General features: G+C 35.5%; 1 protein-coding gene across 1 annotated transcript in view; it reads left to right on the top strand.

Annotated features, from left to right (window-relative positions):
• Nucleotides 1–726: 726 nt before the first annotated feature.
• The window catches only part of KLHL5 (kelch like family member 5), a gene marked incomplete at its 5' end in the record, with an annotated part of 55,362 nt that continues 39,086 nt past the window's right edge, over nucleotides 727–17,002 (top strand). The window contains 4 exons of the mRNA XM_082653903.1: nucleotides 727–1,109; nucleotides 12,702–12,884; nucleotides 15,697–15,833; nucleotides 16,375–16,571. Coding sequence (XP_082510029.1) covers nucleotides 727–1,109; nucleotides 12,702–12,884; nucleotides 15,697–15,833; nucleotides 16,375–16,571 — 900 coding nt within the window. The remainder of the gene's footprint in view (nucleotides 1,110–12,701; nucleotides 12,885–15,696; nucleotides 15,834–16,374; nucleotides 16,572–17,002) is intronic.

Below are 17,002 nucleotides of genomic sequence, written 5' to 3'. Positions count from 1 at the left end.
ACACACTCCTTTCCTGAAGGGAGAAGATAGAAGTGGAGAGCAGTGAATGGGAACCCCACCTTTGTACTCCTCCTTCTTCCTGACCCCGCATCCAAAGAGCCAGCTTGAAAATCACTATAACTCATCTAATTTAAAAAAACTTTAAAACAACCTGTTGTTTTGTGATATCTCATTTAGGAACTTAGTATAAAAATAGAAACATTTTAGTTTTACAGTGATTTTTAAGTACAAAGGAAAATGCTGTGGCATACATTTCTTGTTTCAGCAATAAAAGAGTTAATATACTAAGCAGCAGAGACTGAGACACTGCGACTACGGGATAGTGCTTTCTGTCACTGTCATTTGTGGTTTAAGAAAAGGGGGTGGTGTTCTGCGTTTAAAAGGACTTTAATGAATGCTGTCAGTGTTTGTGAGAGCTAATGGTCAGTAAGGGAAAGGAGAGTAGGGGACAGTGGTCTAGCTGTTTCAGGATAGGTGGATGAGAGTTTGCTCTGATTGAATGGAATGTTCCACCGTGTTTCATCTTTTTTTCATTGTCCTTTGTTCTCTATAATCTGATATATTGGTATAAAAGTAAATGTAGATATATATGTGAATGTGATTTATTTTCCTTTCAATTTGTTTATTGTGTACAACAGGGCATATACTTCTCTTGTCTTGGTTGGATGCACAAATTGTGCAGTGCTTTTTGCCCGTTGCCTAGACGATCACTTGGTTTCTCTGAGGATGTCTGGTTCTCGTAAAGAGTTTGATGTGAAGCAGATTTTGAAAATCAGATGGAGGTGGTTTAGCCATCAAGGATCATCTCCAAATTCTACAGTTGACAGCCAGCAGGGAGAATTTTGGAATCGAGGACAGACTGGAGCAAACGGTGGGAGAAAGTTTTTAGATCCGTGTAGCCTACAATTGCCTTTGGCTTCAATTGGTTACCGAAGGTCCAGCCAACTGGATTTTCAGAATTCACCTTCTTGGCCAATGGCATCCACCTCTGAAGTCCCTGCGTTTGAGTTTACAGCAGAAGATTGTGGCGGTGCACACTGGCTGGATAGACCAGAAGTGGATGATGGCACTAGTGAAGAAGAAAATGAATCTGATTCCAGTTCATGCAGGTTGATTATTTTCTTACTGATAGAAATGGGGTGTGGGGGTATATTCTATATACTGTTTAAAATAATTTAGTATTATTACTTAAAATCTATGATTTTATATATATATATACACATACCTCTACATATATACACATATGTAATATCTTGGTATGTATATGTGATACTTTTGCTGGAATTTTTTTAAATGTTCTAATATTGATTTTAATTCTGTAAAATTATAAAGACAACAAATAGCTTTCATTTTGAAATATCTTGTGTTCCCTATATAGATCTGGCTCTGCCCTGAAAATAATACCTGGTAGCAATTTTATGCATCCTTGCCTTGCATTTTGCTTCATTCGTTTATCTTCTATAGTCATAGCAAAACTATAGAAGACATTTCTATAGTATAAAAATTTTTATGACATTTTAGTTTGCAACAGATTATAGAGTCATTTTTAAATTTTTATGAAAATGAAAGGTTTTATGAGGAGAGGTATATTGTAGTTGCCAATAATTTTTGCACCATTGTAGTTATCAATAATATTTTTCTTATGGTTATTTCTCTTTGTCCTATGTTGCAGCCCTCCAGACTAATTCAGAGAATACAGTAACATGTCTCTTTCTAAGATGACAGCTCTACTAATTCCTGTTGCCTTCACTTCTCTGAAAATTGTGCTATTTAGGGAAATGAAGGACATTCCTTCAGTAGAGTGTAAGGGAACATAGAGGAGCTAGATGTGGTCAGCTGGTGAAAAGGGGGCAAAAAGAAGAGGAAATGAGTTTGAGGAGAGAAAATTAAAAATTGGTAATTTCATAATGACTTTATCCACCTTCACCCGTGGAACCAGGCTTTACCTCTGAAATGAATTTTCTTCTTTATCAGTTTAAACTATCAATACTATAGCATATTATGTAACAAGTTAGGGCCTGAAAGTCATCTTTCTGATTCACCTTCATTCAAAAATATTTAAAGGCTTATTATTTTTCTAGATTAATTACTGGATCCTTTTTCTTTTAAAATTTCTTTACAGGTTTTGATAACACTTGTAATTTGTATGTTGGTTATTATTAATATAGGCATCATAAGAGATGGAGACAAAATGAGTTCGTATATTCAGATATCTTTTACTTGGGGATATTTACCGCCTTCTCTTCTAATCTTCAGAATATGGAATTCTGAACTGTGATGCTGGAATAATAACAAATATAGAACAGTCCTCTGTAATCATTTGTTTAATGGAGAGAAGGGAATATCTCTACATAGGTAACTAGTGTATTTAATTTTTTTAAATTTAATTAGTTTATGATTTAGCATTATTTTAAGGGAATAGGAACCACGAATAATTTTGATTGGAGATTATTTGAATTAATATGGTTTCATTGTTTTGTATTTTCTTTGGATACTTGTTGCCATAAAAAGAATAAAGTATATATTAAAAGGTTCAGGGTTTATCATTTTGGGGATAAACCATTCCCATTTGGAGGGAAACCAAAGAGTAATCATCTTTTTATTTGAAACCAATACAATGTATCAAGAATATTCTAACAAAATTAGAAAAAAACCAAAACATTCATTCGTTTACCAGCATTAGTTATGAAAATCTTAACATGTATCTACTACCTGGAGAGAGTATGCATATGTGAGTATAAAATTTATATACATGTATAACCTTAGAAAGGTTGTACACACATAGGTCACTATAATTTACTTCCTTCAACAGAAGTAGTTTGCATAGCTAATGATTACTGAAATTAAGTTAATCTATTCTTTAGTATCCATATTAAAGTGTCATCTTGATGGGATATTCATTATGACAGAAAAAGACTTTTTTTTTTACTGAGGTAGCTATGTGCATACTTCAAGAAAATACAATTGTTATTTTTAGTTGTAGGAGTTATAAAAATAAGAAAATTACATGTTTTAAAATTTAAAATAAATTTAGTTGTTTTCAAATGCTAATCAAGAAGATTGAGAGAGTAAATAATAAGATGGGAGTAAACAGTTCACATCTGCAGTGACCAAACTATTTCTAAAATATTATTTCAAAAATAAAATGTACTTAGAGAACATGTCTTTGATTTTTAGATATAAGAGGGGAAATCTGTCAAAGAAATTTAATATTCCTGGTGGGTTAAAATTTCTATCCCAACATCTTATTGCAAAAAAGTATTCTAGATTTTAGAAACGTCATTTGCGTGTATACTTTTACTTTTCCATTTTTTCCCTAGATTTAAATACATCTAATTGTCACATCCTCCTTCAGTCCTCCAGCTCTGAGTCTTTGATCTTCGTTATGAGGATAAATTTATTTGCCCCCAGCTTTTTGATTAAGTAAGCAGTCTCTCTAGGTGTTTGCCCTTCTACTGTAAACAAATCAAAAACTATCACTGTTAATGTCAAAAGAAGCTGCACTGACATTCATCAGATTTTGTATATAACTTGGAAATAGTTATTTTCATTATATAATATTTGCAAATAATAAAATATATAGTAAACATTTTATTTGAGTATACTATAGATTGATATCACATGGTGGGGAAATACAATATACGAAGAATTTCTCATTTAAGCGGTCGTAATACTTGCATAGACCTCAGAACTCAGATTGAAATTTTGAGTTATTAGAAAAAAGGGAAGACAACTTAATGGTTTTACATACACAGAATCATAACCCCTACAGTGGGTCCAGACAAGTTAAAGCAGAAGTTAAGAGGCAGCATATGTTGCTAATATGTTTGATCAGTTGTATTCTAAGTAGGAGAAATGTCTGCCTGAGCCTTCGGCTTATGGTAATTTCTGCTGTCACACATCTAAGTGATTTCTTATCTTTTAACTTGGATCTTGGGTCTATAGCCTAGCCACTCTCTGTCTGTGGAATCAACTCTAAGTCATTACTTTGTTTTTAAAATAAAATAAAAAACTTTGGTTTCTATACCATGAGGAATTTTAAACCCTAAGTAACTGTTGTGACCTATGTGAGCAGTAGGTTCCAATGACTTTAACTCAGGATGAATTTTCACCAGGGCCAGCCAGGTTTACATAGTGGCTCACCATGTGACCATAGCTTAAACACGGTTTACACTTTAGTGGATTTGCCAATTTTGAAATTATGTAATATTGACATATTGGAGAAATTTTCATTATTTATATTTTCATTATAATTTCATTATAAACAACCTTTGTTTATAAAGTTAGGGTTTAATATTTTATATATCAGACTACTTTTAGTCAATATGTATAAAATACTTCTATACAAATATCCAAAAATTATAATAGCTAATATTGATTGGGGGCTTGCTATCTGTGAGACACTGTTCTAAGCATTTTAGTACTATATTACCTCATTTAGTCTTCACAAATTTCTGAGTTAGATTGCTATTATTATCATTCTAATTGTAGAGATGGGGCCAATGAGGCACAGAAAGGGTAAGTAACTTGCTCAAGATTAGTAAGTAAAATGAAACCGTGTTTAAAAAACTAAAGTTTATATTTTTACAATAGTTTTAGATTTACAGGAAAATTTCAAAGATAGTATGGTGAGTTCCTTATATCCCACACCCAGTTTTCCCTATTACTAATATATTAATATGGTATATCTGTTACTGTTAAACCAGTATGATACATTATTATTAACTAAAGCCCATACTTTATTCAGATTTCCTTAATTTCCTTTTTTCTGTTACAGAAAACTTCCTAACGTCCTTTTATCTGTTACAGTCCATGATACCAGTTACATTTAATCATATCTCCTTAGGCTCCTCTGGGCTGTTACAGTTTCTCAAACTTTCCTTGTTTTTGATGACCTTAGCAGTTTGGGGAGTAGTGGTCAGGTGTTTTGTAGAATGTCTTACTCAGTTGGGATTTGTCTGATATTTTTCTCATGCTTAGGTGGGGGTTAATGAGTTTTAAGGAGGAAGACCACAAAGGTAAAGTACCATTTTCAGCACATCATATCAAAGATACATATCATCAATCTAACTTATCACTGTTGATATTGACCTTGATCACTTGGAAATAGCTGCATTTTGAACCCAAACGATTAACATGTAGATTTCATGCACACATACCAGTAAGCAGTTCTCTGTGACTATTCATTTAATCACTGAGTTCAACTTGGATCAACATAACAGTTAATGATTCAGTCTATCCAGTTTCACTTTCTCTCCTCAACTAATTTTCTCAGCCTGGTTCTTGAAAAAGCCAACCCTGGCTGGCATACAGGTATAATCTTTCGACCCACAACCCTTTACCCACAGTCATCCGATCTGTCTTATCCATTGTTTGCTACTCTGTGTTTCAACTGCACATACCCTTGAAGTCTTCTATACTTTGTCAGTTGATTTGCTATTCTTTGACTCATCTTGAAGGCATTTAGGTCCTTCTCCTCTCCCAACAAGGGGTTATCTTCATAATATACCGTTTCTCAAGTGCTATCTCCTTTTTCTTGACCCTCTTTAGGTTGTCTCTATATCTCCTTGTTTGAACCATTCTATTAATTCTGGTTTACTTTAAAATTAAAATCTTATATGTTTCCACATGAAAAAAATTTTGCTTCCAGAGATGGCAAAGAAGTTCAACTATATTGTACTTGTATCTGGGAAGGATGTATTGCATTGTCCTCCCTCACATGTGTATGCCCAAGTCATATCATGGATTCCCTTGACATAAGCCATGGAAACTCTCCCCAGAAAACCGTCTGTATGTGTGTGTGCACATACATGTGCGTATGTGCACATGTGTGTGTTAAATATTTCATATGGGGCTCATATGGGGTTCAAGGAATTCGTGAGCCCTCTAAAGCCTGTCTGTACACTGTATCAATCAGTGTTCTTAGTTTTAAGCAACTGAAATTGGCTGGTTTAAACAGAATAGGAATTTATTGGAATCATGTTAGTTCCTAGAAAGAATCAGCTTAGGAAAAATGTTGAGCATTACAGTTGCACAACTGGTATTTATAAGTCCAGATTTTTAAGGCAAAAGAATCTTTTATGACACTTATTGCTTATATTTTATTTTCATCTAGTTGGAACTGGATAGTGAAGTTTTACATTTTTAGAATTAGATATATTAGGCATGAAAACAATGATACACATGCACACACATACACACACCACATAATCACTCATGCACAGAGCCATATAATTTGGCCATTTAACTTTAGGGAATATATTAGTAGAGAATAGGCTAAGATAATATAACAAAGAGATTCAGAAATATAGTGGCTCAAATAAAATAGAAGTTTATTTCTCTGTCACCTAACAAATGGGGAAGTGACCCAGGGCAGACAGGTAGCTCTGCTACACAGGTTCCCTCAGAGACCCAGATTCCTTCTATATTGTTTCTCTATCCTGTAGGGTGTTATTATTTCTTTATGGTCAAAGCTTCCTCAGCTCCCCTCTGCATTCTAGCCTATGGGAAGGACCAAAGAAAGAAAAGGGAGGACATTAAGCAAATAACACAAGTTGCATATATCATTTCTGCTCACGTGCCATTGTTGAAAACCTAATCACATGGCCACGACTAGTAGCAAAGGAGGAGGCGCAGCTGTGGTCTCTGCCTGGGTAGCCATGTGTCCAGCTAAAACTCATTACTGTGGTAGATGTGAAGAATGGTTTGGAGGTTAAAATCAACAGGGTGCAAGAGGTGAGGACAGCTGGATAGAACTCTTCGGAATCTTTGGATCTAATTATTTAATGAGTTTTTTCCCATATTATTTACTATTTTTACCACTGAGACGTGAGCAAATAGAGATAAGCAAAAATGGAAAAACAAAAATTACAAATTACCCTGCCACCCCAAAATAATAACCATTAACAATTTGAGGACGTATCCTTCCAGTATATTTTAGGTAAGTATGGAATAAAAATATATTTTTAGAATAAAAATCTGAATCTTATTGTACATACTATTTTGTAACCTTTTTTGCCCTAATATAAATATAAAATTAAGACTCCTTTGGTCAAAAAAGGCAGAAGCCCCAACTCAAACTGACAAGCAAAAACTAGAACTTTTTTTTTTTTTTTTTTTTCCTGTACGCGGGCCTCTCACTGTTGTGGCCTCTCCCGTTGCGGAGCACAGGCTCCGGACGCGCAGGCTCAGCGGCCACGGCTCACGGGCCCAGCCGCTCTGCGGCATGTGGGATCTTCCCGGACCGGGGCATGAACCCGTGTCCCCTGCATCGGCAGGCGGACTCTCAACCCCTGCGCCACCAGGGAAGCCCAAAAAACTAGAACATTTTGATTCACATAAGTAAATAAAAACTCAAACAACTTTAGACATGATGAATCCAGATACTCAAATAACACCAGAAATCCTTTTTTTCCCCCTCTTTAGAATCTGTTTTCCTTTGTGATGGCATTTCCTTAGGCAGGCTTTCTTTGTGGTAGCAAAAAGCCACTAGTAGCTCCAAGTTTACTTTTTATCAGCTTAACCTCCTCAATGGAAAGAGAGTGACTCTTTTCCAAGAGTACCAACAAACATCTTGAAATGGACTCTCATTGGTTTTCTTTGGATCTTATGTCCACCCAAATCAATCATTATAACCAGAAGATATGATACTCTTGTTGGCCAGGCCTCAGCTGCTTGCTCACCTCTGCCCAGGGGGAAGACTCAACTCTGCCCAAGCCCTGTGAACTGAGGTAGGGTATGTGTGGTTTCCCAAAAGGTCGAGATGGGTCTGTTACCATAGAAAGAATCCTGGATAGGTAAAAGCAGTGTCCAGTAAAACAGCTTGCTATGTCATTAAATGTTCTCCTGTATCTTTTTGAATGGCTGCATCATTCTCCCTTGCACAGACATACCTTTTGGTTATTTAACCAATATTCGAATTTTTTTGGAATTTAGATTGTTTCCAGTATTTTCTTGTTAGAAACAACCTGTGATAACCCCGTCCCCGTAGTTAGATCTCTACATACAGATGACCATTTCCTCTGGATAAAGTCCCAAGGGTGTGCACGTTTTTAGGGTTTTTGATCTGTATTCTCAAAGTTATTTCAGGAACATTACTCCTCTTTTAATTCTCAGCAGCATTGTATGAGAGGGCCCACTGGCCCTTCTCCTTCACACTGGTTATTGTTTAAGAAAATCTGATTCTTATATAAACAACATTTGACTCTTTTCACCACAGATATTCTGACTGCAGGACCAGCAGAGAACTCCTTAAATTCCAAAATGAAAAAGTATTTCTCTTGAGAAGGGAAGAGGTGAATGTATTTTTTCTTTGCCTCTTGCCATTTCTCTTTATGCACCTGCCTTGTCCTCTCCTTAAAAGAGAAAACCCCAACTTCTCTTCCTCCTTGCTCATCTAAACCTTAAGATGTATTTCAGATCTCACCTGCTGCTTGTTGCCTTTCCGATCACCAGCCCATACTGATCTTTCCTTTCTGTAAATTCTGATCTCAGTTACGTTCCAATTGGGGATGTACAAGATGATCTGTTGGAGAAATGGTAATTATATGTATATATACTAGAATGTTTATTTACATTTTATTTTTTAAATCTATTCTTTTTCTATTTTATAATATAAATAATAATTGTACAATGACATATGTATATCTTTTATAAACTCATAAATATCCATATATTGGGGCACATGCTTAAAAGTATACTGAAAAGGATATGCATAAAAATATTTTTAGAGACTGCTAGCCTACACTAAGCAATTTACATTCTTATTTTACATTTGTGACTTTGAATATGTGTAAAAGATGTCAAAAGATTCATGATATAGTAATCTGCACTTTGGCAAAAGCATGAATTCTGAATGCCAGAAGCTATGAGGCAGCTTATCACTTACCTGGGGAGTGAGCCAACAGACCACTTAAGAGTTTCAATGCAGCTTTGTTTTCTACGCAAAATCATATACAGTATAATTCTTGTGAAGTGATTTTTAAAACTTCTTTTTGAAAAATTACTCCATTAAGAAAGCCTAATGCAAGTTCTGGTGATGATAGTGAGGAAATCTAAATAGTTTCTAATAAAAAGATAGTATTGGCCATGGTGCATATTGTGTGCGCACAGATGTGTGAAATCTGAAGAATTGCAAGTATTAGTGTTGCTGTTTACTTTTTTCCACTTTATAAAACTTAAGTCTTCAAATTCTAAGTCCCTTCACTAAAAGAAAAAAATCATACCTTCTTTGCATCCCCAGTTTCTAACAACTGGTGCAATAATGCATCTCAGGAGTTACTCTATAAATAGTTGGTGACTTGATTTGTTTGATACTTGCCTCTTTTCTATGTTTAGGCATTTTCTGACTTACAAATTCATAGCCTACTGCAGAGGGACAATAAGCTAAAAATTAAATGTTTCCCGGTAGCCTGGAAATATCCAGCAATGTAGAGTTCATTACAGTGAACGTCTGTTACAAAAGATTTGAATGATCTCATGATGCAATTCTTTGAAATATGACTTACCATCTTAGTAACATCAAAGATATAAAACTAAGCAGAAATGTTAGATATATTTCCTCTGTCACCATGTAAAGATCTAGTAGGAATCACAGAGAAATATGTTTTAAATGCTCCATAAATGGCCTATTCCCAGATGTTTATATTGTGGGTTAGGATGTCTACTGGGTTTGTTAAAGGCCATTTTAATTAGGAATCAGGAAATTTAGTTATAAAAATTGATAATGTTGGCGATCGTTTTTTAGGAAGACAACCAAACAAACAACATTGTATAAGACAAAAGACTGAGATTACAGGCCTTCCCATTGGCCTTTGAAAAGCAAGGATCTACTAATAGGAGTTTATTTACCTTGATTGTGTACTTTTTCTGTGCTAGGGTTATGCATTCATTTAATAATCCTCCCATGAAGTATCCTCTAAAAGAAAATACTATGTATTACTTATTCCTGTATTGCTATTGGAGGTAAGACTTAGAGAAGTTAAATAACTCGTCCAGATACATAGTAACAGAGTTGAATCAGCACTATGCAATAGAACTTTATGCAATGATGGAAATGTTCTATCTCTGCACCATCCAATCTGGCAGCCACTAGCCCCATGGGGCTACTTGAGCATTTGAAACATGACTAGTTCAACTAAAGAACTTTTTTATTTTATTTTCTTAATTAAAATAGCCACATGGGGGGCTTCCCTGTTGGCGCAGTGGTTGAGAGTCTGCCTGCCAATGCAGGGGACATGGGTTCGTGCCCTGGTCCGGGAAGATCCCACATGCCGCGGAGCGGCTGGGCCCATGAGCCATGGCCGCTGAGCCTGCGCGTCCGGAGCCTGTGCTCTGCAACGGGAGAGGCCACAACAGTGAGAGGCCCGCGTACAGAAAAAAAAAAAAAAAAAGCCACATGGGGGCTAGTAGCTAACTATATTGGACAGCACAGTTCTAGAACCTTCCTAAAATGCTCTTAATCACTACCCCATACCTCTCCAATTCAAGCTTCCAAACCAAAACACATAATAGGAAAAGAAATAGTAAGAAAGTAATGACATTATAAATTACACAGAGCCAGAGTATTAAAAACCTTTGATTAGCCAGAGATAGAGATGTTATCTCTGCCCCATGGAAAACTAAGAGACTCTTGCTGTCTTAACCCTAGCTAAGGGGCAGTAACAGAGCAGTAGACTTTTGTCTAAGATCCTGAATTCTCATGTCTTTTGTTGTTGTTGTTATTGTTAAATTATCCTCATTCATATTGTACTATCATTCTCCCTTCATACCCTTGGTCCTTGCACTCACTAATGCCTTAAGGTAAAGGTAAGCAAAAATTTCCATTCCTTTGTGAGTGATTTGACCAACATTCTGAATGCCTCCTGATCCCTGGTTTTGTATCCAGCTACCTATATGTCCTTGGTTGATCACTTTGAGCCATTTGGGGCCTCAAAATTTTCTCATCTGCAAAATAAGGGGGTTGAATTAAATGACTACATAGGTTCCTTCTAGATGTAAAAATTCTGTGTATAATGGTTCTGATACCTAGGTTCTACAGTTGTCTGGATATGCAGCAAATTCTTTTTTTAAGTAAATTCTTCCATTATTAAAATTGTATGTGCAAGGTCCCAAATTTCTTAAAATAGAACAAGAAACGCTAGAAAGCTGTGCAGCTCTTTAAGCCTGAGTAGCTTTGTTCCTACCTCTTTCATGTTCCTTTTGTGAATGGACAGCTTTGCTTTTCCACAGACTACAAATCAGAAGCCTGCACTTCTTTTGATCCTTCATTTGGAGCAGTGGGAGTGATTGCTATACCCAAAAATCTCTGAATTAATTGTCACATTGAAATAACATGTTTATTTAACATGTGATAGCAACTGAAGCCTTGAAAGCAAATCAAGAAGTTCGAAATGTTCAGCAGAGAGTGTAAATAGGAGTAGAAAATTTGAATTCCTAGGAGCCAGAGAGCTAATACAAATCAGCAAAGAGGGTAAGGTTGGTGGTCAAGAGGACAGCTGGTCCCTGGTAAGATATTAGATATTTATATTAAGAAAATTCTCTTAAGATATAGTGAGGCTTAATTCAACAAAGCATTTATCAGAATCATTATATCCTTAAAAGTAGATCTGATGAGAAATGATAACTAAGTTACGGCATAGTCGGTAGTTTTGTAGTTAATTGTATAACCAAGGGATGTTGATTACTTGATTCAAGTGATCTTGGAGAAGGGATCTAGGGGAGAGGGATGGGTTTAGGATTTCATTCTTAGTCCCAATCTTTTCACTTTTTCACCATTTCCATCAATGAATCATAATGAAAATATAGAACAAATACTCTTCAAATTATAATTTGGAAATTTCAAATAATTTTTAGATACCTGGGTTAGGCCATCAAATTCTCTTAAGCTATAATCTAAGTTATAGGTTACCTGGGCTATTGAAGACTAGTCAGAGAATCAAATGATTTATAATGATTTATTTATAATGATCTATTAATAATTATTTATAATTATTTATAATTCATTTATAATTTTATAATATATTTTGTATTCTAAACAGTTATAAATGAACTGTGAACATAACCCATTTTTAAATAAAGGATGGCTTGGGTTTATATCTCCAAAAGAGTTTAATTCCCTTTCTGCCTTCAAAAAATGATCTCTTGGGCTTCCCTGGTGGCACAGTGGTTGAGAGTCCACCTGCCGATGCAGGGGACACGGGTTCATGCCCCGGTCCGGGAAGATCCCACATGCCGCGGAGCGGCTAGGCCCGTGAGCCATGGCCGCTGAGCCTGCGCGTCCGGAGCCTGTGCTCCGCAACGGGAGAGGCCACAACAGTGAGAGTCCTGCGTACCGCAAAAAAAAAAAAAAAAAGATCTCTTATGCCCTTAAATATAATGTTGGAGCTATGACTATCAATATGAATATAGTTTGGCTCTTTTTCAGCAGAGACGTCGTATTGACAAGAGAAGAGACCTCAGTAACAGGCAAAGAATATATGTAGCTATTAACTAGAAGGTATCACATTCACAGTGTTTGCAAGACACACATATGATTTGAGCCATCATTTGATTTTCAAAGGCAAAAATGATGAATGATTGTTCATTAATATAGACTGATAGCGTTGCTTCTATTACATTTGAAGGATTTAAAAGGACTTAATAGGAAAGATATTTTTAATGTGTTAGCGACTTTTCAAAATGTGTGTTTTCTTTCTTTTCAGGACTTCCAATAGCAGTCAGACAGTATCATCCTGCCATACTATGGAGCCATGTTCATCAGATGAATTCTTCCAAGCCCTTAATCATGCTGAACAAACATTCAAAAAGATGGAAAACTATTTGAGACACAAACAGTTATGCGATGTAATTCTAGTTGCTGGTGATCGCAGAATTCCAGCTCACAGGTCATTGTTTTCTAAATTTCTATATGTGTGAAATATTTCCTTGATCATTTAATTATGTATATTGAGGTAACTTGTTCTAATTGATTATGCAATGGACTCTTTTGGTAAAGTGGTATATTTCATGGAGTTTCTGCAAAGAAGACAGTGCATATGAAATTATTACACATTAAATGACCCCAGAAGGATCACTTTCCCTCTGTAGAAGCATAAAAACAAAACATACCAGCCTGAAATCAGTATTGTTTGGTATAGATTTCAGCTACTATGAGCAGCATTCCACCTATTAAATAACTTTCAGTAAGCTCAGTAGAAATTAGAGCTCTGAGTATTTAGAAACAAAAAGGCTGGTGGAATGGAGTGGCAAAACTGTTGAGTTTTTAAATAGCCACATCTATTCCAACTTCTGTTTGCCTGCCTCCAAGAAATATGAAAAGCAGTGGTGCTAGGGAATAAAAGCCTTTAACAGAAATGAAGTATTACTTCTTGATGTAAGAAAAGGAAATGGAAGCTGTTAAATAAATAACGATTCATTATTTTTCTCCTAATAATTACATATTTAATTGTTCAGTGTTAATCACCATTATGATCCCAAAGGTTTTTTTTTATAATACCTTTCAAAACTAATTAATACTGTGTCCCAAAAGTTTTGTTAAACCCTCAAAAGCGAAAGTAAAATTAGAAAAAATGGTCTTGGTCTTCAAGTTTTCAGTTACTCAGTTCAGCATATATTTATTGAGATGCTACTATATATTGTGACAGAAAGTCCATGTTGTGAGCATGGGTTTATTAGAAAGATATTCCAACCTGAATTTCATACAGGCATCTCAAATTCCCTGTTTACAAAACAAAACTCATTACCTTACCTGCAATGCTTGTGAAAGCCATCACCATCTCACCTGGATTACCAGTGCAAGAAACTCCTAACTAGTCTCCCTGTTTGCACTTTTCCCTCTTACATTCCATTTTCTACACAGCTCCCTGAGTGATCCTTTAAAATGGAACTTAGATCTGGTTGCTTCTGTGATCAGACTTTCCAGTGCCTCCTCATGTCACAGTGTGAAAGCCCATTTCCTCACAGTGGCTTATGTGATCCAGCCTGCCATTACCTCTTTACCATTCTGCCCTCCTTTCTCACTCTGCTTGAACCACACTGACCCCCTTGTGGTCTCTTGCATGTGGCAGGCATGCCGCTTCTGCCTTTGGATTTTTGCACTGGCTGCTACTCTGCCTGAATGCTGTTCCCAAATACCTGTGTGACTAATTCCTGCACCTCCTTCAAGTCTTTTCTGAAGTGTCACCTTCCCATGAGACCACCTATTTAAACCCACTCCCCATTTGCCCTTACCCTGCTTTTTTCCCCATGGCACTTATCACTTTTTGATGTACTATAGAATTTACTTCTGCTGGGTATTTGTCTCCCTGTAGAATATAAGACTCCATAAGAGAAGGTATTAATACATCTCAAGTATTTAGAACAGTGCCCAGTATTTATTAGGTGTGCATTATTATTTGTTCAGTGAATAACTGAATGAATGGGCAGTTCTCAGAAGAAGAAACCTGAATGGCCAAAAAACATTTGAAAACACCTTCAACCTCACTAACAATCAGGTGAATGAAAATTAAAACAACAATGAGATACCATTTAACACCTTGCAGGTGGCCAAAATTTTGACATCGACAGTATTGTGGGGAAAGGTTAACTCTTATGCAGTGCTGGTGCTAGACTAAACTGGCACAGCTCTTTGGAGAGCAGTTTGGCAAACCGTAGGATTCAGCAGTGCCCTCCTGGGGAGAGAGGTGAAGGGAATTAGAGAGGAGCATAGAAAGAGCTTCAACTATTATCTGTATCATAATTTCTACTTCTTTAACAAATGAATAAAGTAAATCTGTGTAAGTGTGCTGATATGGAAAATATCTTCAAGACATATTATCAAATGAAAAATGCACGTTTCAAATACATATGTTTATAACCTATTTTGCTTAATATGTGACTATCAATAATTTGGACAGAGACATACCTAATATATAATAATGTATTATAACAAAATACAAAGTATAGTTTTGTATTGCGATAATGATATAATTTTATAACAAAATACAAGCATTATAATATACTATCATAATTTAAAAATCATGAAGTTTAAAAATAACCTGCTAGGGACTTCCCTGGTGGTCCAGTGGCTAAGACTCGTGCTCCCAATGCAGGGGGCCCAGGTTTGATCCCTGGTCAGGAAACTAGATCCCACATGCTGCAACTAAGAGTTTGCATGCCAACAACTAAAAGATCCCACATGCCGCAACGAAGATTCCACACATGGCAATGAAGACCTGGCGCAGCCAAATACATAAATAAATATTTTTTTTAAATAACCTAAAACCAGTCTCAAATGTCTTCCATGTATTGACTACCTCTACAATTAAAACAAAACTTAGATTATTTTCAAAAGTGATAAAAAGAAGAACCTTTGCATTCTTCCCCCCATTTTTTTAACCATCAGTTTAATGCTGTGAGCTTGTAGCTTCTTTTTCAGGATGTTAAAAAGGGATATTTAAGTAGTGAATGAGTAAATCATTTATGTCAGCAGAAAATTTTCAGTAATGGTAATTTGTTACTCAAAGGAAGGAGCTAGAGCATAAAGCAATTGGTCAAACTTAAAATGCATTTCTCAGTACCAAACACTCTCTATGGGTAACAAAATTTTTTTAAAAAAGGAAAAGAAAAATAAGGAAAAAGAAAGCAGCAGCATTTACTAATGAACATCAGCTTTGACGTTGTCACTGATTTGTTGCTTTTCTTCTAATATGTTCATAGATTGGTGCTCTCTTCTGTCTCAGATTATTTTGCTGCCATGTTTACTAATGATGTCAGGGAAGCAAGGCAAGAAGAAATAAAAATGGAAGGTGTAGAACCGAATTCACTATGGTCCTTGATTCAGTATGCATATACAGGTAATAAATCTGAAAATATGAATTTAAAACTTCTTAAATGTAAGTTGTATTATTTAGATTTCAGATTTCTGCTTTTAATAAAGCCTGCCTTAGCTAACAGTTAATTCTGCTGTTATAATCACCACCCCTGGTGGTATGTATATAGGTTAAAATCTCTATATTAGAACCTTTAAAATGGTTATCATAATTAAGCTATTGAATGATATTTTAAAACGTTAATGTAATAATTTGATGAGTTATGTTTTTTAATTATTGTATTTAAAATTTTAGTTATATGTAATAGATATATTACTAATTAAATCATTCTTTAAAAATTCTGGAAACAAACTATTAATTTTTAAATTTTAGTAGAAGTCACAAAGTGCTAATAGTTTTTTTTCATGTTTAGTACTTTTTTTTCTTTTTGGAATGTCTTAAATCATCTATGTCTGGAATGCATGTAATGAGCTCTTGCTTAGAATTATTACTGTTAACACCAATTACCTTATAAACTAAAGTTAATATAATTCCATAGTTAATGGAATTTCTTTTTATCATTAAGGCCGCCTTGAATTAAAAGAAGATAATATTGAGTGCCTGTTATCTACAGCTTGCCTTCTTCAGCTTTCACAGGTTGTCGAAGCATGCTGTAAGTTTTTAATGAAACAGCTTCACCCATCCAACTGTCTTGGAATCCGTTCTTTTGCTGATGCTCAAGGTTGTACAGATTTGCATAAAGTGGCTCACAATTATACTATGGTATGTATTTTTTGAAAAGCAAGAAGGTATATGCTCTTTGCTTTATTCCTTATTGTTGCAGGCTTATCTACATGTTGCTGTCTTCCCATGGCTCTGCCATATGTCTTGAGGTTCAGGCTCACTGTGTAGTTTGTCATATTTTCATTGAGTTATGAGGAAAAAACATCAAGTAATATTTCTCCTGGATTTATGAGTCAAGCCTTAAGTTATTATAGCCATTAAGAAGCATGGCGGTATTAAGAAGCAGAGCGGTAGCCTAGGACTGTTCCATTCAAGATTTTCAGATCTGCTGCTTTTTAAAGCAGGATTTCCCCCAGACAGTTTATTTTGTAGCACATGGATGAATTTCAGAATTGTCCACATACTGTTGGAAGTTGGTGATGGTGATTGTAGTGTATTGGTGCAGTATTAGTAAAGATAGGAGGATGAAA

This window comes from Grampus griseus (genome assembly GCF_964374135.1).
Source record: "Grampus griseus genome assembly, chromosome: 4".
NCBI lineage: Eukaryota > Metazoa > Chordata > Mammalia > Artiodactyla > Delphinidae > Grampus > Grampus griseus.
Note: the sequence above shows the minus strand (reverse complement) of the source record. Positions and strands in the feature narration are given on the sequence as shown.